This window comes from Lycorma delicatula, chromosome 2 (genome assembly GCF_047948215.1).
Source record: "Lycorma delicatula isolate Av1 chromosome 2, ASM4794821v1, whole genome shotgun sequence".
Lineage (NCBI taxonomy): Eukaryota > Metazoa > Arthropoda > Insecta > Hemiptera > Fulgoridae > Lycorma > Lycorma delicatula.
In genome coordinates, this window is record NC_134456.1 from 205601280 (window position 1) to 205626508 (window position 25229).

At 30.9% G+C, this 25229-nt stretch overlaps 1 protein-coding gene across 3 annotated transcripts in view; it reads left to right on the forward strand.

Moving 5' to 3' along the window:
• Sgsh (N-sulfoglucosamine sulfohydrolase) overlaps positions 1–23641 on the forward strand; it is a 35811-nt gene extending 12170 nt beyond the window's left edge. For all 3 annotated transcript variants that reach the window (XM_075357075.1, XM_075357073.1, XM_075357072.1), the window contains exons 6-10: positions 8654–8773; positions 14544–14720; positions 17166–17338; positions 18183–18329; positions 21554–23641. In XM_075357075.1, the coding sequence (XP_075213190.1) occupies positions 8654–8773; positions 14544–14720; positions 17166–17338; positions 18183–18329; positions 21554–21697 (761 nt within the window). In that variant the 3' untranslated portion in view covers positions 21698–23641. The remainder of the gene's footprint in view (positions 1–8653; positions 8774–14543; positions 14721–17165; positions 17339–18182; positions 18330–21553) is intronic.
• Positions 23642–25229: the final 1588 nt, after the last annotated feature.

A 25229-nucleotide genomic window follows, 5' to 3' on the forward strand; every position in this document is an offset into this window, starting at 1 on the left:
GAAGTAATTAGTTATTATTAAGGGATTAGTAATTATGTAAGTTGTGCAGTCAGTCTCTAATTTTAAAAGAATTTATTATTTTATAAATTACATTCAGCTTACAATTAGAATGTAAGCTAAGTGTAAGGTTTTATGTAAAAATTAGCTTGACACACTTATAAGAGACTCTTGTGTAATCTATAGAGCAAAGGCTGTGAAATTATATATTTGTATTTCCTGTGGGAAACTATCTTTTATACTTCATCTTTCTTTAAATCAGATTTATTGAGATGTGACCACCTCTGCATATTATAACAGAGTTGTGCCTCCCTAAGGAGGCTAAATGATCTGATCTGTGAAGTTAATGAAAACAATTTTAAATAAAACACAGTAGGAAATGTACAAATAAATAATTTTAGGATCTTAGTTAATATACGAGGTTTAATAAAAAAAAATATGTGGAATTAATTTTTTTTTAAATATTTATTTATTCATCAATATTGATTTTTTCGCCTTCAAAGTAATCCTTTTTAGATAAATTACATTTGTGCTAGCACCTTTTTCAATCTTTGAAGCACCTCTGGAATGCAATTTCTGGTGTGGTGTTTAGCTCATTCAGTTATCCTGTCTTTATTCTCTTCATAGTGGGCAAAATGTCATCTTTTATGGTTCTTTTCAGTTTGAGGAATAGAAAGAAGTCACAGGGGGTCATGTCCAGTGAATATGGAGGCTGAGGCATCATAAAGGTGTTGCTTTTGGCCAAAAATTCATGAACTAGCAGTTAATTGAGAGCAGGTGCAATTGCAATGAATTGTTTCATCACAAATCTGGGCATTTCTTCAGATTGCTTTATACAAACAGCATAGAACTTCCAAGTAGTAATCGTTATTGGCACTCTGATAGTGATTTGGCGATTATCCATAATCATTTTCTTCACTTTTTCGATGTTGTCATCTGTTGATGTGCTAGGATGTCCAGGGCACTCATCATCTTAAATGTCTTCATGGCCCTCTTGGAAATGTTTATACCACTTGTAATCGCTTGTTTTATTCATAGAAAAATCGCCAAAAGCAACATTCAACATTTCCAATGCGGTGCTGCATTTTATTCCATTCTTAAAGCAAAATCTAATGCATATTCTTTATTCCATTTTATCCACAAGCTAAAAATTGCTGACATACCAAAACATGTGTGACCTTTTCAACAGCCAAAAATAGACTTTCTCTGTTTGCCTTTGGCATTTGAATTAGTTGTAAAGCCTCTACTTCTAAACTTTGCTCTTGAACTTTATATCTGTATTTTCCTTATTTTTTTCAGACTATGCTTATGACAATGAACTGTTTTCCCTTGTTTTGCTGCTTGTCCTTTCTGTCATCTAGGGTAATGAGATTTCACTAGAATAATCACTGTGAAGGTGATTCAGAAAAATAAAATCATATTATTACTGTTGCAAAATTCATGAGTGTAAAAGTTATAGATTTTTCTTATGATTAAGTTTTGGTATGATTCTATACAAAGTTTATTTGTTATGATTTTATATGCAACTAAAAGCATAACCGAATATTATATACATAGATAATTTTAAAATGTACATTATGTTTAGATTAATCAAATATATATATTTTTTCAACATATTGTCAGTTGTATAAATGTTAAGATTTTTAATGATCATTTTGTTCTTTTAGTCAAAATTATATTCTGGTTTACTGTTGTTTATAGGCTTAACATTTTTTTTATTACCTTCAGTTTATTTTTTATGTATTAATTTTTTTTCAATATCTAGTGTCAATCGTTTCATTTCGGTATTCAAAATTCTTCTACCTCCATAATATTTTCTCTTCCACATTCAGTGGTCCATCTTCATTATTTCTATTACATTTCATTACTTTCGTTTTGCTCTTGCTTATTTTCATGCAGTAGTTCTTGCGTAGGACTTCATCCATGCTGTTCATTGTTTCTTGTAAATCCTTTTTACTCTCAGCTAGAATTACTATATCATCAGCAAATCATAGCATCTTTATCTTTTCACCTTGCACTGTTACTCCAGATCTAAATTGTTCTTTAACATCATTAAGTGCTAGTTCTATGTAAAGATTAAAAAGTTACGGGGAAAGGGAACATATTTGTCTCCCTTGACTCCCTTTTATATTACGGTTTCTTTCTTATGTTCTTCGATTACTACTGTTGCAGTTCTGTTCCTGTAAATGTTAGCAATTGTTCTATGAACCCTAAATTTTTTAAAATTCTGAACATTTTATTCCAGTCAACGTTATCAATGCCTATTCTAAGTCTATAAATGCCACGTATGTTGGTTTGTTTTTCTTTTATCTTCCTTCTACTACTAATCTGAGGCCTAAAATTGCTTCCCTTGTCCCTATACTTTTCCTGAAACCAAATTGGTCTTCTCCTAACACTTCTTCCACTCTCCTCCCAATTCTTCTGTACAGAATTCTAGTTAAGATTTTTGATGCATGAGTAGTTAAGCTAATTGTTCTGTATTGTTTTCATTTATCTGCTCCGGCTTTCTTTGGTATCATGACTATAACACTCTTTTTGAAGTCTGATGGAACTTCCCCTTTTTTGTAAATATTACATACCAGTTTGTATAATCTATCTATTGCTTCCTCACCTGTACTGCACAGTAATTCTATAGGTATTCTGTCTATTCCAGGAGCCTTTCTGCAATTCAAATCTTTTAATGCTCTCTTAAATTCAGATCTCAGTTATGTTCATCCTCTTCTTCCTCTATAACACCATTTTCTAATTCATTTCCTCTGTATAACTCTTCAATATATTCCACTCACCTAACCTTTCCTTTCTAATTTTAAATTGGTTTACCATCTTTGTTTAACACGTTATTATATTTTAATTTATGTACCACAAAAGTTTCCTTAACTTTCCTCTATGCTCCATCTATTTTATCAATGATCACTTCTTTTTCCACTTCTGAACACTTTTCTTTAATCCACTCTACTTTCGCTAGTTTGCACTTCCTGTTTATAGTATTTCTTAACTGTTGATAGTTCCTTTTACTTATTTCATCATTAGAGTTCTTATATTTTCTACGTTAATCCATCAGCTGCAATATATCCTCTGATATCCAAGGTTTTCTACTAGTTCTCTTTGTTCCACCTAAGCTCACTTTTGCTGATAGAAGAATTTCCTTTTTAACATTCTCCCATTCTTCTTCAACATTTTCTACCTTATCATTTTTACTCAGACCTCTTGCGATGTCCTCAAAAATGTTCTTTACATCCTCTTCCTCAAGCTTCTCTAAATTCCACTGATTCATCTGAGACCTTTTCTTCAGGTTTTTAAACCCCAATCTACATTTCATTAACACTAAATTATGGTTGCTATCAATGCCTGCTCCAGGGTAAATTTTGCAGTTGACGAGTTGATTTCTAAATCTTTGCCTAACCATGATATAATCTATCTGATACCTTGCAGTATCACCTGGCTTTTTTCATGTGTATATTCTTCTATTATGATTTTTAAACTGGGTGTTGGCAATTAATAAATTATACTTTGTGCAAAACACTATAAGTCAGTCCCCTCTTTCATTTCTTTTGCCCAGCCCATATTCACCCACAATATTTCCTTCCTTGCCTTTTCCAATTTTTGCATTCGAATCTGCAACTATTATTAAATTTTCATCCCCTTTTCTGTTTAATTGCTTCAATGTATACACACTCTACCTCATCATAATCATCATGGGCAATTGTAGGCATATGGACGTTAACAATTGTTGTTAGCTTAGATTTTGATTTTATCCTTATTACAATGGTTCTGTTGCTATGCATTTTGAAATACTCTACTCTCTTCCCTATCTTCTTGTTCATTACAAAACCTACTCCTGCCTGCCCTTTATTTGAAGTTGTGTTAATTATTCTAAAATCACCTGACCAAAAGTCGTTTTTCTCTTCCCACCGAACCTCGCTAATTCCTACTACATCTACATTTAATCTATCCATTTCCCTCTTTAAATTTTCTAACCTACTAACCTTTTTTAGACTTCTCACATTCCTCGCTCATAGAATGCTATTTTTTAATTTTCTGGTGACTCCTTCCTTATTAGTCCCCAGCTGGAGATCCGAACAGAGGACTAGTTTACCTCTGGAATATTTTACCAAGGAAAGCGTTTCTATCTTTGTTACTACAGAGAGTTACATTTTCTTTGAAAAAAAGCAGTTGTAGTTTTCCATTGCTTTCAGCTGTGCAGTACTCAGAAAATAGAGTGATGCTGATACGACCGTTTAAGTCCTCCTGACCTATGCCCTTAACAACTACTGAAAGAGCTGTTGCCCTCTTTCAGGAATCAGTTTATTCCTCTTTCAGGAATCTATCAGTTTATTATGAGAAGTTTAAAAAAATCTTGGTTAATTTTTTACTTTCCCTTTTGTAGTTCAGACTGTGTAAACTTAACAGTAGTATATTAGGTAAGGGAAGAATGCTATTTGAATCAATATTTGCAGATCGTGATATTCTGTGACGCCTCCTTTAACCAAAAAACACATAGCAGTGAAAAATTGTAGAAAGTTTTATGTAAATTGACCTGTTTTTTGCTTGATATCTCCAGTCTGGATGGACTAGTTTGGATAAAATTTACCACAATGATTTCTTTGTATGGTGCATTGATGCCATTTAATTATGATCACAATTGGCCCAAGTGCAGGGGGATATGGAACTTACATGCTCTGCCTCAAAATTTTACTCAAAACTTTGCTAAATCTTTTTTGCATAATTTAAGGTCATTCATATATTTTTGTGATTTGGTCTTATTCATATCCTCACAGAGGGGTGGAGGTAATAAACCTTTATTAATTTTTTATTGTTTGTGGACTTGAGTTACATTCTTGTATTAAGTAATTCTATTACATTACTTTAACTTTAAATATCACTTTAACTTTGTATATCATTTTGACTTTCACCTTTCATTTTCCTGTTTAGCCTCCGGTAACTACCGTTTAGATAATTCTTCAGAAGATGAATGAGGATGATATGTATGAGTGTAAATGAAGTGTAGTCTTGTACATTCTCAGTTCGACTATTCCTGAGATGTATGATTAATTGAAACCCAATCACCAAAGAACACCGGTATCCACGATCTAGTATTCAAATCCATGTAAAAACAACTGGCTTTACTTTGAACGCTGTAACTCTCGACTTTCCAAATCAGCTGATTTGGGAAGACGCGTTAACCACTAGACCAACCTGGTGGGTTATCATTTTGACTTAGAATTCAGGAACTTTTTACGTAATAAACCAATTTTTTTTCATCAGTTTTCCTTTTTGATGTTTTTAGACTGTATTAACCAGTTTTTATGAAATTTTATATGATGATTTATGATTATGGGTCGTTGAAGGTTTGTAAAAAGTCATGGTTTTCATTTACAGAATTTTAAACAAATAATAAATTTGTTTAAAATCAAGGAAGGCGCCTCCATTGTTGCTATGTGAAAATGCAGAGAGCCACATTTTCTTGTAATAAGGATAAAATCAAAACCTAAACCGACAACGATTGTTAACGTTTATATGCCTACAAGCGCCCATGATGATGATGAGGTAGAGTGTGTATACGAAGAGATTGATGAAGCAATTAAACACGTAAAGGGAGATGAAAATTTAATAATAGTTGGAGATTGGAATGCAAGCATTGGAAAAGGCAAGGAAGGAAATATAGTGGGTGAATATGGGCTGGGCAAAAGGAATGAAAGAGGGGACCGACTTATAGAATTTTGCACGAAGTATAATTTAGTAATTGCCAACACCCAATTTAAAAATCATAATAGAAGAATATACACTTGGAAAAAGCCAGGCGATACTGGAAGGTATCAGATAGATTATATCATGGTTAAGCAAAGATTTAGAAATCAACTCGTTGACTGCAAAACTTACCCTGGAGCAGACATTGATAGCGACCATAATTTGGTGATAATGAAATGTAGATTGGGGTTTAAAAACCTGAAGAAAAGTTGTCAGATGAATCGGTGGAATTTAGAGAAGCTTGAGGAAGAGGAGGTAAAGAAGATTTTTGAGGAGGACATCGCAAGAGGTCTGAGTAAAAAAGATATGGTAGAAAATGTAGAAGAAGAATGGGAGAATGTTAAAAAGGAAATTCTTAAATCAGCTGAAGCAAACTTAGGCGGAATAAAGAGAACTGGTAGAAAACCTTGGGTTTCAGACGATATATTGCAGCTGATGGATGAACGTAGAAAATATAAGAATGCTAATGATGAAGAAAGTAAAAGGAACTATCGGCAATTAAGAAATGCTATAAATAGGAAATGCAAACTGGCGAAAGAAGAGTGGATTAAAGAAAAGTGTTCAGAAGTGGAAAGAGAAATGAACATTGGTAAAATTGACGGAGCATACAGGAAAGTTAAGGAAAATTTTGGGGTACATAAATTAAAATCTAATAATGTGTTAAACAAAGATGGTACACCAATATATAATACGAAAGGTAAAGTCGATAGATGGGTGGAATATATTGAAGAGTTATACGGAGGAAATGAATTAGAAAATGGTGTTATAGAGGAAGAAGAGGAAGTTGAGGAGGATGAAATGGGAGAAACAATACTGAGATCTGAATTTAAGAGAGCATTAAAAGATTTAAATGGCAGAAAGGCTCCTGGAATAGACGGAATACCTGTAGAATTACTGCGCAGTGCAGGTGAGGAAGCGATTGATAGATTATACAAACTGGTGTGTAATATTTATGAAAAAGGGGAATTTCCGTCAGACTTCAAAAAAAGTGTTATAGTTATGATACCAAAGAAAGCAGGGGCAGATAAATGGGAAGAATACAGAACAATTAGTTTAACTAGTCATGCATCAAAAATCTTAACTAGAATTTTATACAGAAGAATTGAGAGGAGAGTGGAAGAAGTGTTAGGAGAAGACCAATTTGGTTTCAGGAAAAGTATAGGGACAAGGGAAGCAATTTTAGGCCTCAGATTAATAGTAGAAGGAAGATTAAAGAAAAACAAACCAACATACTTGGCGTTTATAGACCTAGAAAAGGCTTTCGATAACGTAGATTGGAATAAAATGTTCAGCATTTTAAAAAAATTAGGGTTCAAATACAGAGATAGAAGAACAATTGCTAACATGTACAGGAACCAAACAGCAACAATAACAATTGAAGAACATAAGAAAGAAGCCCTAATAAGAAAGGGAGTCCGACAAGGATGTTCCCTATCTCCGTTACTTTTTAATCTTTACATGGAACTAGCAGTTAATGATATTAAAGAACAATTTAGATTCGGAGTAACAGTACAAGGTGAAAAGATAAAGATGCTACGATTTGCTGATGATATAGTAATTCTAGCCGAGAGTAAAAAGGATTTAGAAGAAACAATGAATGGCATAGATGAAGTCCTACGCAAGAACTATCGCATGAAAATAAACAAGAACAAAACAAAAGTAATGAAATGTAGTAGAAATAACAAAGATGGACCGCTGAATGTGAAAATAGGAGGAGAAAAGATTATGGAGGTAGAAGAATTTTGTTATTTGGGAAGTAAAATTACTAAAGATGGACGAAGCAGGAGCGATATAAAATGCCGAATAGCACAAGCTAAACGAGCCTTCAGTAAGAAATATAATTTGTTTACATCAAAAATGAATTTAAATGTCAGGAAAAGATTTTTGAAAGTGTATGTTTGGAGTGTCGCTTTATATGGAAGTGAAACTTGGACAATCGGAGTATCTGAGAAGAAAAGATTAGAAGCTTTTGAAATGTGGTGCTATAGGAGAATGTTAAAAATCAGATGGGTGGATAAAGTGACAAATGAAGAGGTATTGCGGCAAATAGATGAAGAAAGAAGCATTTGGAAGAATATAGTTAAAAGAAGAGACAGACTTATAGGCCACATACTAAGGCATCCTGGAATAGTCGCTTTAATATTGGAAGGACAGGTAGAAGGGAAAAATTGTGTAGGCAGGCCACGTTTGGAGTATGTAAAACAAATTGTTGGGGATGTAGGATGTAGAGGGTATACTGAAATGAAACGACTAGCACTAGATAGGGAATCTTGGAGAGCTGCATCAAACCAGTCAAATGACTGAAGACAAAAAAAAAAAAAAAAAAAAAGTTTAAAATCTTTCTTATGAAAGGAAAAGGAGTTGCTAAAGAAGTTTTGGTGACAATTTTTTTTTTGTGAGAAGGTTGTAATAGTAAAAAAATATTACATACTTATTTTCTTCTGTCCAAGTTAAAATTTTAATCTATAAGGAAAATATGTTGTTCATTAACTGAATAATTTGTACTGTAGTTTCAAGTATATTTAATTACAAAGCTTTGCAAAATAACCATCCACAGATTTTACAGAAACATATGTATATGTTATATGATATGTGTACTATACTACACTGCATAGGACTTGACTTCTAACAAGTTGAAGATAAAACATTTTAAAATGTAGATAATTTTTATTTTATTGTTAAAACCTATTTTGCTCTTATGTATTTTAATAAAGAGCCAGGAAATGAGTATTTTAACCTGACACCAATTGGCATAGAAGCCAGAATACTAACCACTCTACCAACTAACTGGGTATTTTGATATTGTTGAGCACTACAGCTGTAGACTACTTAAACAATCAGTTAATTATTTATTTAACTTGTAGGAGGTAAATGACTAATTAGCTTAAGATCTTTGTTTAATTTACAGGTGTTGGATTGGTATTATCTGAGCTGAAAGACGCGGGGTATTTAAACAATACTCTTATCATGTATACATCTGATAATGGAATTCCATTTCCAGCTGGTCGCACAAATCTATATGATTCAGGTTGATTTTTAATCATAATACTAATAAATATGTTAAATTACCGAATTCATAGATATGCATGACATCATAATGGAGAGTTTTTCTTGTAGTAAAACCTATAAAATTATAAGAAATGATGGAAGACTGGACATACTGATGATTCTATTTGGAAATAAATTAAAATAAATCTGTAGAAATGAAATATGACAAAAAAGGCTCTCAGAAAACACAACAGATTGTTTCTCCTAATTTAAACCATCTTACATAATTTTCCAACATGTCTTAATATACCTTCATCAGAGAAATTGCATATTAATTGTATAATGTTTTGGTAGATTTCTGCTACTATTCATTAAATGGAGATAATTTTTTATTGTAACATATTTTTGGACCACATTACTTTTATTAATTTGTATGATCAATTCAATTTAAAAAAATTAAAATTTCAAAGTAAATGTCTTTTCTAAAGTGAAACTTCCTAAAACTTCTTATTTTTTATTTCATTTTTTTAAATTTTTTACTGAAATCATAGTAATCCTAAATCTGTTTGATTTAAATCTCTAAATGAAAAAAAAAAATTCTTAATAGAATTTGGGGTAAGATAATTTCATAAGGAAGCAATTGAGAATTTGGTAATTCTTTCAAAAATAAATTTCAAAATAATGTCATCCTCATAATCTGTATGTCGATCATATTAAATATATATATATATACTAATAGTAGGGTATTTGACATTTTAGAAAGATACTATATATTTTACTATATATACTAATAGTAGGGGATTTGACATTTTAGAAAGATACTATATATATATATATATATATATATATATAGTCACAATCTTATATATAGTATAATTATATATGGTTAAGACCATGAGATCATTTAAGGCTAGATTCTTGGAACATTTTAGAAATGATAAAAAACGTAAACTGGGTTTCTCTAATGTATCTGATTAAGAATAAACATACAATATCTGATATTAGAACAAATTTAAAAATACTGGAGATTAAAAAATATAATATGAATACAAATAGTAAGGGATTTGACATTTTTGTTAAGATACTATATATATAAATATAAAAATAAATTTAATATGATCAACCTTCAGACAGACAGTATTTTGAAAGATGCTGTAGATGGCACCACAATCTATTCTGATAGTGATGTATAATTTAATATATTTTAATCAATATAGTAAAGTGACTTAGTTAAATGAACAACATGCATAATTGCTTTACTTAAAATTAATTTTATTTGAATTTTTAATTTTAATTTGATTTTATGCCTTCACATCATATTTTTACATATGTAAAAATTTTTACAATTTAATTTTTAATGTTAATTTTAATTTTGATTAATTTTTCATATTTTTAAATTTTGTTAAATTTTAATTTAACTGAATAAAAGTTTAAAAAATAATAATAAAAAGATTAAAGGTTTTAAATTTTAAATAAAATAAATAAATGTATAATATGTTATATTTTAAAAAGTTTGTAGTGCAATTTGAGATGAATATATAATGCAGCTGATGATGCAAGTAAATTGCAAAAGCGCTCCTGCATATGTAATGGAATAAAATAAGTCATCCTACTTTATTTATTCTGTACTTTGGTTGATCTAATAAAATAATATATTTGTTTGTAGTACAGAGGAGTATGATTCTTAAAATTAGAAGAATTGACTTAAAATATATATATATATATAAACTACCTAGTACAGAATATTGAGACAAGACATATCTTACCTTAGTTTTACCATGAAAGTAATTTTGCAGGATGCCGCATTCTCAGTCATGATTGAAATAATTCTATTACTGCATGATAAAAAATTAAAATGAAAGTACTAAAATAATGAAAACTGCATATTAATTTAAACTGCTGCTGCTGTCTGTTGCAATTTTTACAAGACTGTCTTTCCCAAACATTGTCTGTTGGTTTATCAAATAGAAATTTTGTTTTATTTGTACGTGTAATATATTTTTCTAATATAATTTAATTTTGTCATCTTTATTAATTTCTAGTGTTTCTAAATTTATGTTATCAGAAATAGAATGTTTGTTGTTAGAGTTTTTATTAGATGGTCTGTCACATTAGATAAACCAAATTTATTATTTTTGTCATTTCTGTAACGTTCAAGAAATCTAGTTTTAAAGGATCTATTAGTTTTCCCTGTATAAATTACATCACAATCATTACATTTAATTCTACAAATTCCAAATAAATTTTTTATTATTATTATTATTCATGTATTTGTTTCTAAAACATTGTAGTTATTAGGTTTGTATGCTGGTTTAGATATTTCTTTATTGTAAGTTTTAGTAATGTTTTCAATATTAGTACATAAATATTTTGTGTATATTTTTTTACTCTTTTGTGTCTTATGTATTGTTTGTAAGGTAGTTATTTTGGTATTGTGTTTTGAGAGTTGTGTTTTTTTTTTAATATTATTAATTAAAGTAGTATCACATCCATTTTCAACTGCTATATGTTTTATGATGTTTATTTAATTATTTAACTTTTCTTTGTTATAATTTGTTTATTTGATTGCTCTATTAATCATATTTGTATATTTGTTAATTTTATGAGACCATTAGCGATTTAATTTTTTATATGTTATATTTTTAGATGTAGTTTTTTAGGTTAATTGTTTTTGTTTATTTCAATATTGACATCAAAATAATTTAACATTCTGTTAACGTGTATGAGTGATGCCATGTACTAATTTACTCTAAAACCCCTGTAAATATATTTCTGACATAATTGCTGATAGTAGAAATTCTATTGGTAAGGTATTTTTTTGTGCATAATATTTGTATAAATTCAAAAGAGTTTTGTTAATATATATTTCTTATAATAATGATGTGATATGTTTTATAAATTTTGGAATTGCTTGGTTACTTTATGTTAGCATACCTACAGACAGACCATACTGTAAAAACTTTTTCAAATGCAAGAAAAGGAAGTAGTTGCTAAGTGCAAGGTCAGGACTATATGGAGGGTGGTCAAAAAGTTTCCAATGAAAATCTTGAATCTTCTTCTTGGTTAAGGTAGTGGTGTGAGGATGCGTGTTGTTGTGAAGGAGGATTATGCCGGACGACAGTTCCCTGTGTTGTCGTTTTTGGATCACATGTCTCAATTCAGTGAGCATTTTGCAGTACACATCAGCTAGTTGATCCACGTTCCATGAAATCAATCAAAATGACACCCTTTTTGTACCAAAAAATGGTAGTCAACATTTTTTGACTCGAGTACAGAGATTGCTTTAACTTTTTTGGTTTTGGGGTACTTGAATGGCGCCACTGCATTGACTGTTATTTTGATTCTGTGTTAATGTAGGATAACCATGTCTCGTCGCAAGCAACAATGTAGGAGAACAATTCATCTCCATCTTGTTGACAGCGGTCCAAAAATGCCCGTCCACTGCACATTCTTCGCTCTTTGTGTTGGTCGGTGAGAATTTCTGGTATCCACCTTGCACTCACACAATTTGTGATATCCAAGCTTTTCTGTGACAATTGTGTAGATAGAGTGCATCTAACATGCGGAAATTCATCAGCCAGGGCAGTAGTCATCATTCGCCGATCACATCGCAGTTTTCGGTTCATTTGTTTTCAGTTCATTTTGTTGGTCTGAATACTGGGCCTGCCACTCCACTCTTTGTCATGTATATTTGTGTGGCCATTTTTAAAGTTTCAACACCATTGTCTAACGTTTCCTTCACTCATTACTATGCACAACTGTCAATGAATTTCAGCAGCTGAAGATCCTTTTGCACACAAAATTCAAATCGCAGCATAGGAGAAACGATTGTCGTGGACATTCCGATCTGCATTCAGTGGCAGGCAAATGACTACTGAATCAAAACGACAACTGCAGGGGCTTCATAAATAGCGTTAGATGATTCTGCATGCATGAAAATGTGTTAAGATCCGCTAATATTTAAATATAAGCCAGCGGCCCTTACTTTATGAATATGCCTCATATATGTATTTGTTAATTCATCTACAAGGTGAGTTTTAAAGTAAATTTTGTTTAAATAAAAACAAAAATTAAAATTGAGAATGAACTTTTATAATTACATAAAAAAAGTACATTTATTTACTACTTTTCTGCATAGCTGCGTTCAACTTCAAAATATTTTTTACTAGCATCTTAATTTCCTCTTCAAGAAATTCCATTGCCATTGAATTAAACCATGTAGTAATGCCATTTTTAAGTTCGTTATCATTGTCAAACCTTTGTGATGCAAGCAACTGTTTAAGATGAAGAGAAAGAAAATAATCGCTGTGTGCTATCAGGGCTGTAGAGTGGATTTTACAACGTAATTTTTCCATTTACCTCACTGGTTTGCCATGTGTGACCAGACATTATCATGCAAAAACAGAATTCTGTGGGATAGCATTCAATGTCATTTGTTTTTTTTATAGCTCTTCTGAGATTTTTTAACTTTCACAATATGTATTTGTATTCACAGTAGTTCCACGATTACTAAAGTAGACAAATAAAGACACCCTTTTTGTCCCAAAAAACAGTAGCCATAAACTTTTTTACCAAACCCTTTTTCTTTAAATTTCTTTAATCTAGATAATGAATGCTACCACCATTGCATTGAATTAATGTCAATATCTCAATGTTCGATTAAGAAGTACAGGTTTCATCTCACTGGTAACAGTGTGATCATCAAACATTCATCACCTTCATTTTCATAACATCGCAAAAATTCATGCAGTGCAGCAAGATGTTTTTCCTTGTTTGTGCCATCTCCAGCACCATCTGTCACAATTTTTTATAGCCCAAATTCTTTGGTAAAAATTTAATAAATCAAAGATCATGAAACATCAGGAAAAACAAAGACAATTGTGTCATGGTGAAGCGCCTATTTTCTTAAATGTTTTCAATCAGATCATCTGTTATCTCTGATGGCAAGCCACTAAGGTTGTCTTCATCATGAACGTTCATTGGCCCTTCATGAAGTGAATGTCAACACTGTCTTACTGTAGCATCACTCATAATATTTAGTTCATAAATGTCACAGATTTACTTGTGGATTTCAGCTGCAGAATTGATTTTGGCCATCAAAAATCAGATTACTCCTTGTCCTTCATACTTGGTAGGATCATGCATTGTACTACTCATTGGATGAATCTAAATAACTAAAATGACCAAACTATTGTTGCTAACAGCAACAATATTATTATTGAATATTGATTATTGATTGAAATAATTATTGATTAAAATGAGCTATGCAAGCATCATTTGTTTACATCGCATGTATAGGCAGCAAATTCAAAATGGATTAACCTTTAAAAACATGTTTGTATATCTGTCTTATTTATCTATTATTTTATTTTAAATTTTGCTGTTTTTTTATTGTGCCAATCAGAAACCACAAATGCATTTTTTTTTATTTTAACTGAAGTATTTGTGATGTGTTTTTTTATTTATGGTGTTTAGTTTTTTACTGTAAAATTTAAAAAAAAATGTATGTTCGATGAAGTGCAGTGATTGGGGACAATCCAAAGAAAAAACAGAAAACCTGTCAGGAACTGAAAGTGAAGCAGTTTTTGATAACTATCTAATTATATTTATAAAACAAGTAATTTAAATTTTCAATAAATATCTAGAGAATGTGTATGGCTGTAAAGATGAACAAATAATACCTTTCTTTTTTTCTCAGACAACCCAAATAATTAAGGATTTCAAAGAAAATAAGTTGATTTTATTAGTATTCTTAATAAGTTAGTTAATCTCTGATTGTAGACAGTGAATATTTTAATTTTTGTTATTAGGTGTGGCTGTACCATTGTTAATGTCTGCAGAAGAGTTTCCTAAAAGAAGAAATCAAGTTACGTATAGTATGACTAGTTTGTTAGACATAACACCAACTTTGTTGGATTGGTTCAATATACCACCACCTAATGACACTAACATGATGGGACATTCATTAATACCATTGATGATACAAGGTAAGATATAGCCTTCTGTAAATTTGGCCAAAGTTATTCAATAAAATTCATTGTACTGATAATTCATTGTCAGAAATTATACTTGATAAGTTTTTTTTTTTTCTTAAATTATGCTGTATGTTAAATCAAAACAGATGTCAAGTAATATAACTATATTACTTTATTTTATATTTCTTTGAAAGAATAATTGAATAATTATTTTTTCATGTTTATTAGTATTTCTCTATATTTTTATTAAAATTTTATATAAAAATCATTACTGATGTATAGTACCCTAAAAATGTTAAAAATATCATAAAACTTTATGGAGAAATTCTTAAGTAGTAATTTTAATAGAAGTTATTTGCATTGACAAATAACTTCTATTATTGTTTCCTTATATTCTGTGCTAAGTATAGGTAGTGTACACAATGCATTACTTAACACAGAAATTGAATACATTATTTCTTTTTACATTATAGCTTCAGTATTTTTTTGTGGCTTGTGATGCATATAAATCACTTTAGGTAAGAGAGATCCTAGTCTATGCTGATTTCTCTGAAAGTACTGATGTTTTACATCATTACTTTTACAGTGAAGTTGTACTTACATCATTTCATGAACTGATTTCATCAGTTCATGAAATGATGAACTGATGAAAATTGTTCCTTGTACTGCTGAGTATCACTTGCATTTCAGTAGAGGGCATAGCATACTAATAACAGTATATTCTGAAAAACTGAATTCCTCACATTCTTTAGTAAGCCTGCATAGGATGTAATTTATTACTGTTGACTGGTATATCAGATCACCTATGGATATAATGGTTGTGACACTTAATGTACTTATATTTCATCTTATGCTCTTCCTCGTGGTTAACTGTTTGAAAGTTACAAACAATAAAGATTTAGCTTTTACATTTGATCATAAACTAGTCCTTAATTATCATATAACCTTTAACATCACTAAAGCTAACAGAATGGAGTTTCTTTTACCCTTCAGGTATTTCTCTTTTTTGAAAATAAAATGAATAATAATACATTTAAATTTCCATCTATTTCATCTTTGCTGTATTATCAGTTAGTTTTTCTTTATAAAATGTACTTTTTTCAGTTACTTTTTATCATGTTTAGTTTAGTAGTCTAAAAAATCTTATTAGCTATAAGTAATTTAAGAGGACCTACCTTGTTAGATACTTAGAATTTATCCAAATATGTATCCTGATAAGTTTTCAGGTTGTAACACTACTTTTATGCTATTTTCCATTTTTAGTAATCTTTCTGCAAGAATGAAAGTGTGTGTGTGTATGTGTGTGTGTGTGTGTGTGTGTGTGTGTGTGTGTGTGTGTGTGTGTGTGCAGGTTTGCATGTTTATGGTTTAAAGCTGTAGCTGTCTAAGCTTTAAATAACAGCTTTGGCCTCTTAAGTGAACAAATCTCATTTTATTTTATTCTATAATTTTAAACATCTTTTTAAATTAATAATCTTGCAAAAATTCAAGAATATGTAGAAAATTAATCAGGATTTAGTACTTTTTTAAATTATTAAAAAATAAAACAAAAGTTAATGATAAACGAAATCAGAACTCTTTGGCTAAGAACAAGTGTATTAGCAGCAAAATTAGAAAGTGAGAGTGTTGAGAGACAATGCAGAATAAGAGTTACACAGAGTATCTGCATGATTGCAATAAAAAGAAAAATGTTACTTGATAAATTGGTTAATTAGATTGCTAATTAAATATATTTCAATGTATTTATAAATCTTTCTAGTAACTCTGCCTAAAAAGTTTTCTAATAATCCTTAAATTAACATTAAGTAGAAAACATATGTGTAACTAACAAATATCTCTTCATTCCATAGAATGGTACTGAATCAAATGCAACTGTTTAAAGGTCATTCTATTGAATAAGATTCAGTCATAACATAAGAATATAGTTTAGTTGATATAAATTTTTACTCAATTTTTATTGAATGATTACTTATTAATTTCTTATATGCTAAGTTCTGTAATATTAAAACTGCTTATTATTTCAGTAACTGTAGTGTTTTACATTTTTAAGTTAAAATTAATTGTAATATTATTCAAAATATAATTTTTTTAGATGAAATAGGTACTAAACAATCCTTATCAATTCAAGTAATTTCAGGTATGTGGCTTATTGAAAAACAAATATGGCAAAAATTGTGTTTCTAAACTGCAAAACAAAAATTGTTTAAGTTCATCAAGATCAGTACACAATAAAACTGCTTAGTAAGAGGATTTCATTGAAATAATACTGGGTTACAAAACTATTGCATCCAGAAAAGTTGTAAAAAAAAAGTTATTTGAAATTAATTAATATAAAAATAATTGTGGTATTATTCATCTTTAATTTACTTTTGCGAGTTAAATTATTAATTTAGCAAGTTACCTGTAAAATTCAAATGACTTGTATTAATTTTTTTTTTTGTTTGCTCATGATTTCAGAACCTATGCCAACAGAAGATGATGCTGTGTATGGTAGTCATAGCTTACATGAAATCACTATGTATTACCCAATGAGATCTATTAGAACACATGGTTATAAGCTCATACATAATATTAATTACGGTATGCCTTTTCCAATCGATCAAGATTTTTATCTTTCACCATCATTCCAGGTCATTTTGATTAATTAAAAATTTATTAGTTAAATCTAATCTGTAAATATTATTTAATACTCTTAATTGCTTAATATTTACAGAGAGAGAATTTTAATTCTTTCCTCTTCTGTTGTATTTTAATATCGGTGCAGATATTATTATTAGATTCACATGTCAGTTATTAAACTTACTCTACAGCCACAGGAAGATAACAGCATCGTAGACATGAGCATAGGCAGTACCCCCACCAAATCATATCAAGAGTGCACTGACTCATACAGTCCTACATTCCTAAGCACTATAAGGAGAAAATTGGACTTGTTTTCTTCATTGTTGTGTAAACAATATATTGTCAAGACTTAATTTTTTATTTGAACAATTATTTGTAATGATTAAGAAGATTGTATAAAATATAGTTTGCTTCCCACAATAAAGTTTTTTCAAACTTGTGGATCATGGATTTTCAGTTGTGTCAGATTTTTTATTTATTTTGTTACAATCATCACATATAACAATTTATTCACTTTGTCATTCTAAAATTGCTTTACATTAGATTAAAAAAAATAATACTAAAACTATAAATTTGTATTACTTTAAATTGTTATAAAAAAGTAAATCAGAATTTGTAATTTTATAATTTTATAATTCTTGGTTTTTAATTTTAGTAATTTGTTGATGGAGATATTTATTACAATGTCCATTTATTTTGTAAAGATGGATTAGTTTCAGTCATATTTGATCTTGGCTTATCATACTCAAACATTGATGTCAATGCAAATATTTTTAAACCATTCCTACATTATCTTAAGCGTATTTAAACTAGCAACATCTAAATAAGATCAATTTTATTATATCTTTTTAGGATATACTAAATAGAACACATCATAAGTTGGCTTTACCATGGTATAGAACATTACATGAATATTATTGGCGTTCTGAATGGCAACTTTTTAATCTCCATTTGGACCCTGAAGAGACAGATAATATTGCTGATGATAATAAATATAAGGTCAGTAAAAGATAGTTTGTAAAAAAGTTGTCTTATTGACTCTAGAATTAAGGTTTTTCTTCTGCTCAGTCATAATGTCATACATCATTATTTGCAGTCCAGCTAGTTGCAAATTTAATTTTGGGAAGATACAGATGCTATTGGTTTTTTTCTAGATTTTCTTAATTTTCAGGAGTAGCCAGTTGGAAAATTTGTTTTTATTGATATCTTTTACAGTAATGATACAGTTAAAACTTATGATATAAGGTCTGAAGAACAAATGTTAACTGGTATATCTGGCAAATATTTTTTTAAATGGCAATTCATAAGTCTTATTTCACTATGTATTATGGTATTGAAATTAATTTTCATTACTTCCTTATATGAAATAAAGGAAGCATTGTGATCGCGAAAAATTTCAGTTTCCAGATTTCAACGGAAATATCTATTTCGACTATTCCTGAATTCATTTTGATTAGTTTCGGCGTGACATTATACGTACGATGTATCTTGCGTAACTCAAAAACGATTAGTCATAGAATGTAGAAATTTTTAACTTAGGACTGGTGCAACATGTAGTTGTGCACCTCCCCTTTTGATTGCAATCGACTGAACCAAGAGTGTCCAAAAAAGTCCAAAATCCAATTTTTTTTTGGATTTTGGACTTTTCTTAATCATAGCAATAAGCCGTCATTGAGAGCTTTTCAATGATATATCTTAAGTGGTGCTTATTTTCATTGTTTCCAAAGCTATAGCCAAATAAAATTTTAATTAATGAAATATTTGGATCTTATGGGAAGGCACATCTGTTCAAATCAGACTTCATCTCCTTTTTTTTAACTTTTATTTTGTAATTTAAACATATTGATTTATTAATAATTACTAACCTCTCATTGTAAAAAAAAAAAAAAATTACAATGAATAATAATTAAGTAAAAGGTTTTTAATGAAACATAATTTTATGTAGTTTTCTTTTTTTTTTAAACGTGTAAATGTAATTTAATGGGTATACAAGGAGATCATTTGTTGTCCACATCAGATTTTTTTGCTTAAATCTTAAGAATGTTATTGCAAACAAGATACCTTTTTAATTCAGATATTATTTTAAACTATCAAGTTTAATGAAAAGTTTTAATTAGTGAATCAGTGCTAAAATTACATAAAAAAATGTAATTTGTTTTAAGAAATAATTTTGTTGCAGATTTAAATTGTGATAGAGGTGTAAAAGTACAAATATACTTACTTTTTTTTAAAAATAGACTATTTTTACTCTTTATTAATGCTATTAAAAAGAATATATTTGGTGGTAAACATGATAAAATTAAAAAAATTAAAGGGGCAGTTTGAAATATTGTAAGCATTAAAAGGGTATTTAAAATTGAAAAGTAGAAAGTAGAGTTCAGTGTAATGAAAAAACTTATGTTGTATTGCTAACTTGTTCTTTATAAACAAACCCTTACTTTCATTATTGCAGGTGCATATATAAGGGGTATTTTTTATGTAAGGTCTGTTTTTTAATACAAACAAAGGTAGTAAAGATATTGTCAGGGACATTTTTTTTATTTCACTCATTACACTTTACTTTTCTACATAGTTACCTTGTTTGTTTAAACATTTATCATTACCATTTTACTAAATTGTTTATGCTTACATCATAGAAATCAGCTACCTGTGAAGACAACATCTCCAACCATTGTTGTCACTTTTTCATTGGTGTCAAACTGCTGACTGCTGAGGAACTTCTTCAGCTAGTAGAACAGATAGTAATCACTTTGTGATTACTATCCTCTATGGTTGGTGATCCATTTGCTCCCATCCAAAAGATCTGATTAACGTTAGAGTTTGAGCAGCAGAATAAGGTCATGTATTGTCATGCAGCAACAAAACTCCAGATGACTAGGCCACGTTGCTTACTCTGTATGGCACGCTGAAGCTTCACCAAGGTCTTGCAGTATTCAGCTGAGTTATTGTTATCCCTTTGGGTATAAAATTGACTAACAGGACACCATATCTATCCCAAAATACAGTTACCATAATCTTGCCTGTTGACATTCTTTGTTTGGCTTTCACTGACTGGAGATGTTGTGTGTACCCATTCCGTTGACTGCCACTTTGATGGAATGGTGTGAGAAACCCATGTGTCATCCCCTGTGATAATGTGATCCAAAAGTTCATTTCCTTCTTCATTGTATTGAATTAGAAATGTTAAAGCACTAGCCATTCTCCTTTTTTGTGTTCTTCAGAAAGCAGCCTGGGAACCCATTGTGAGCACAGTTTTTTGAACTGCAAGATTTCAGACACAATTTTTGTAGAACTGACCTTGAAACTTGCGGGAATGTCAGTGAAAAAGTGGAAATTGTGAGATGCCAGTCTTCACAAATTTTTGCATCAACTTTGTGCACCAAATCATCTTTGATTACTGTTTGGCTCAATCGTGGTTCATCATGGACATTATCCTACCCATTTTTGAACAGTCTTATCCATTTACACACTTTGATATCACTCATTGAATTAGGCCTGTAAACCTCACCTATCTGGTGATGAATGTTTGTTGCTGACATGTTCCTTGCGGTCAAAAATCAAATCACAAACTGTATTCACAATCAGTTAGTCGCTCAGTTATTTGAAACATTTCAACTTCATGATATAAATCGTACACAGTGATGCTATTACTGCAAATGGCATCTGCATTTCTGCAAGGGAGCTGGTGCACATGTACATTTTGACAGTTGTGCAAAATTTACATAGCTACAGGCAATCAGATCTTAAAAAATAGTCCTTGTATATTATTTATTAAACACATATTTAAAGATTTTGCACAGCTGTATGTAAAATGTAAAACATACTGTACATTATGTTTCAATCCATTAAAAGTTTTAAATTTTACTTAAAACCTATCTATTACTGTTTAACAGTACCATAATAATCAGTTAAATTTAAATTGCATATTTTTTTTATTCCACATTAGTTAAAATTTCCTTCTCAAAAACTAATATAGCTATCATTACAGTGATTTTATTGCCATAGAACATTCAGTACTCCAAGTGTAGAACACACATGGTGTCTGGTGTCCAGCACCATACTATTATATTGAGCTTGAGATGAGCAGAGGTATGCACATGATAATACTCTGGTAGTTTGTTCATCAATGAAAAAGGAAGTTTTTTTTAGTAGTATTAAAAATTCAATATTATGTCTTTCCTTTGAATAAAAGGAAAATAATATTTTTAATAATTTTATTTCAGGCTGTTTTTAAAAAGCTGAAGAAAAAGCTATTAACTTGGCAAAATGTAACTGATGATCCATGGATTTGTGCTCCTAGTGGTGTTCTTGAAGAACAATTACAACCAGAATGCAATCCTTTATACAACAGAAAAAAATATTATTAATTGTTTAAATATTATTAATAACTGTTTAATTTAAAAATTAAAACTTTTTAAAGAATTATTCATAATGTTTAGTATTTTATTGTTCAGATGAGTAACATAAAACTGAACCCATAACATAACCACTGCAGAATCAGTAGGTTATGTTAGAATGAAATTTATGAGTGACACGGATAAATTAAATTAAAAAAAACATAAAATGTAATTTAAATGTTACATTTATTTATCTTACTGTTACAAAGATGTTCAAAATGGCACCCTGGGTATCGATGCACTTTTGTGCTCGACTGATCATATTGAGAGTCGTCTGATGCAAAACATTGTTATCAACTGCATTGATTTCTTGTTGAATGTTCATTTTAGTTCATCAATATTGTGGGGGTTAGATGCATAAACTCTCTCCTTTATGTAGCGCCAAAGGAAAAAATCGCAAGTAGACAACTCTGGGGAATGTGGAGGCTATCATCCTCTGCTGACAGCTTGTTCATTAGTGAAAGTTGCATAAATGCGATCCATTGAAATGTTCAATGTGTGACATGTTGCTCCGTCTTGTTGGAAGAAGCAAGAAGCTGTATTCTTTTTCATTATCAGTTAATCGTGCTTAGAATTCTTTGAAAATTGTGAGGTAAGCTTGTTTATTGACAGTCCAGTCAAAAAATATTGGTCCCACTATACAATTACTTTTCTTTTTCCTGTTTATCCTCCGGTAACTACCGTTTAGATAATTCTTCAGAGGATGAATGAGGATGATATATATGAGTGTAAATGAAGTGTAGTCTTGTACATTCTCAGTTCGACTATTCCTGAGATGTGTGGTTAATTGAGACCCAATCACCAAAGAACACCAGTATCCACGATCTAGTATTCAAATCCATGTAAAAATAACTGGCTTTACTAGGACTTGAACACTGTAACTCTCGACTTCCAAATCAGCTGATTTGGGAAGACGTGTTAACCACTAGACCAACCCGGTGGGTTACTATACAATTACTGGAAATGGCATACCAGACACCAATTTTCTCATCGTGAAGTGGATGCTTAAATATCTTATGAGGATTCCTCGCCATCCAATACCTGGTGTTCTGTGAATTAACATGGCCAGATAAATGAAACAATGCCTCATCTGACATGAAATACGACATCGGGTTTATCTGCCCACCATCAATGTTTTTGAGAAGTCAGTTGCAATAATCAAGTCGTTTTGGTTTGTCTGTCTCCTTCAGTTGTTGCACAGTTGTAATGTGGTATGGTTTCAATTTTAATTCATGAAGAATTTTACGACAAGATGTGTATTTAACACCAGATTGTTGGGATAACTTGCATTGTGATTTTTTTAGACTGGCAGTAATTCTTCCATTCATTATCAGCAATGTCCTGTGGAGTCCTAACAGAAGGTTGCCTATTTTGTTTTGAATTTGAAAACAAACCTGTTGTATATCATTTTTAATTAAATTGTTATGCTACTCTTCACTGGGATACAGACATTCGGAAATTATTCTATGAATACTTGATATGATTCTTCAAATGATCCAGAACGAATGTAGGACTCAACTATAGCTACTCTCTCCTGGATTGAATAATGTATTTTATGCAAACACAACTGCACTCACAATACTGTACTGCAACAAAATGTATACTACACTGACACATAACCACCTCACAAACAGCACTAGATGGCAACAATCTGTAGTAACATATACATCCACTAGTCGCACTAGTTGTGTGCGTTTCATAGTGTTGGGTAGCGGTTTCATTATGGGTTCGGTTTTATGTTGCTCACCCTGTAAAAGTGTTTCTACTTTATTCTAAGATAGAAATAAATGTTAAAGTCTGTTGTTTTGATTACTTATTTCTTTGTGGCTTTGTACTTTATAAGATTCACCAATTGACGGTTTACTTTAACATTCATTTATTCCTTCATTAAATATGTCCATTTTTCATGAATTATTTTTTTTGCTTTTAATTTTATTACTGTAATATTTATTGTGCACCTAATGTTTTTTTGTGATTTGTTATCAGAAAATAACCATATCTTTAAAAGAATACTGTTTTAAAATTATTTTAAATTAATACACACTTTTATACAAAATTCTTGAAGTATTTTTAGATATTTAAGGTCATATCACCTAGTAAAAATACTTGAAATACATGTGAATATTTACTGGAATCTAGAGAAAGCAAGCATCTAGAGAACATGCTTCATAGTTTGCAAGTTCTGAACACGCAATTGAAGAATACAGAAAGGCTTTGATTCATCTCATCAATTTATTTCTGAAAATGTGAGATAAAACTCTAGAAACAAAAAATAATTATTTATTTGACCTTCTTTTATAGGCTACCACACAAATAAAATTACTAAATTTTATTCTGTATGAGAGATGAATTTTTGTAACAAGAAAACCACCTTGATTGGGATTTAATCCTAAAACCATCTGGATGAAAGGCAGAAATATTGTTGCTCCCTCACGGAGGCCGCTTAAAATAACATGGTAACGGTAATAATTGAATTCAATTTAATTCAAATTATTTTATTTACTGTAATACAAATTTCAATACTGCTAGATAAATTTTACCAGGACAACAAAAGATACACTAAAAATGCTTCTCAATTCAATATGAAACAGTCCTAATAGATTGTTGCTGAGTGGCTTCAACGACACATGGCACCTTAAAACCTTGTGGTAGCGCTGAAAAGGGCTGTTTGAGATTTCTGGATTGATGGCTCTGAAAAGGATCATTTGTGTGTTTTGTGGGGTATCCCTGAGAAGAGTTTTGGCTGTAGTCATGAAGTTGCAGCTCATCTGTTGGAATCTGACCGAGCTTCTCAGTGGCAGTTGGGTCCCCACGGCAGCATGGCCTCCAGAGCCCCACAGTGTCGGGTTGGCATCAGTCATATTCCTCAGGTGCAGCTGAAGTGATTCTCCCCAAGCAACCCCATGCTGGGCCGGCTTCTGCTAATGGTCCTGTTGATTGGCTTGCTGGCCAGGGTGCTTAAAGCCCAGCAAGCTGAGATGGGAAGATAGCATTCACGCCCAGCGGCTCCGTTGGCGAGCTGGCCAGGCTTGCTGCTTCTGCGAGGATGTTGGCGTCTGCCAAGAGGTCCTATGTTGGGGTGACCAGGGACTTCTTTCTTCTTCAGCCAGTAGTCAGCGACGAATTGAAAATTTGTTCTGTCATTTGCTCTTTTACAGGTGCCTGTGAGTGGTGGGGCTGCTGTGATGCAAGAGTTGCGAGGTCAGCTAGCTTAGTGGGAGTGGTGCATGTGCAGACATGTACGTATACTGTGCTCCTGTTGACATCTGAATGGCTAGCATTGCACTCACTGATATGAAGCTTGGCATGTACATGGCAACAAGCAAAAATGTTTTTACACTCTGTAAAATATCTAAATATTTAAAATATTTTTATAAAACTAAATGAAAAGTAAGAAAAATACTCAGTCAGAGACTGTCAACTCTCCAAAATTATTTTATAAACTTATAAAATATTTTCAAATATATTACTAAACTAAACCATTCCAGATACTGTTGGTACT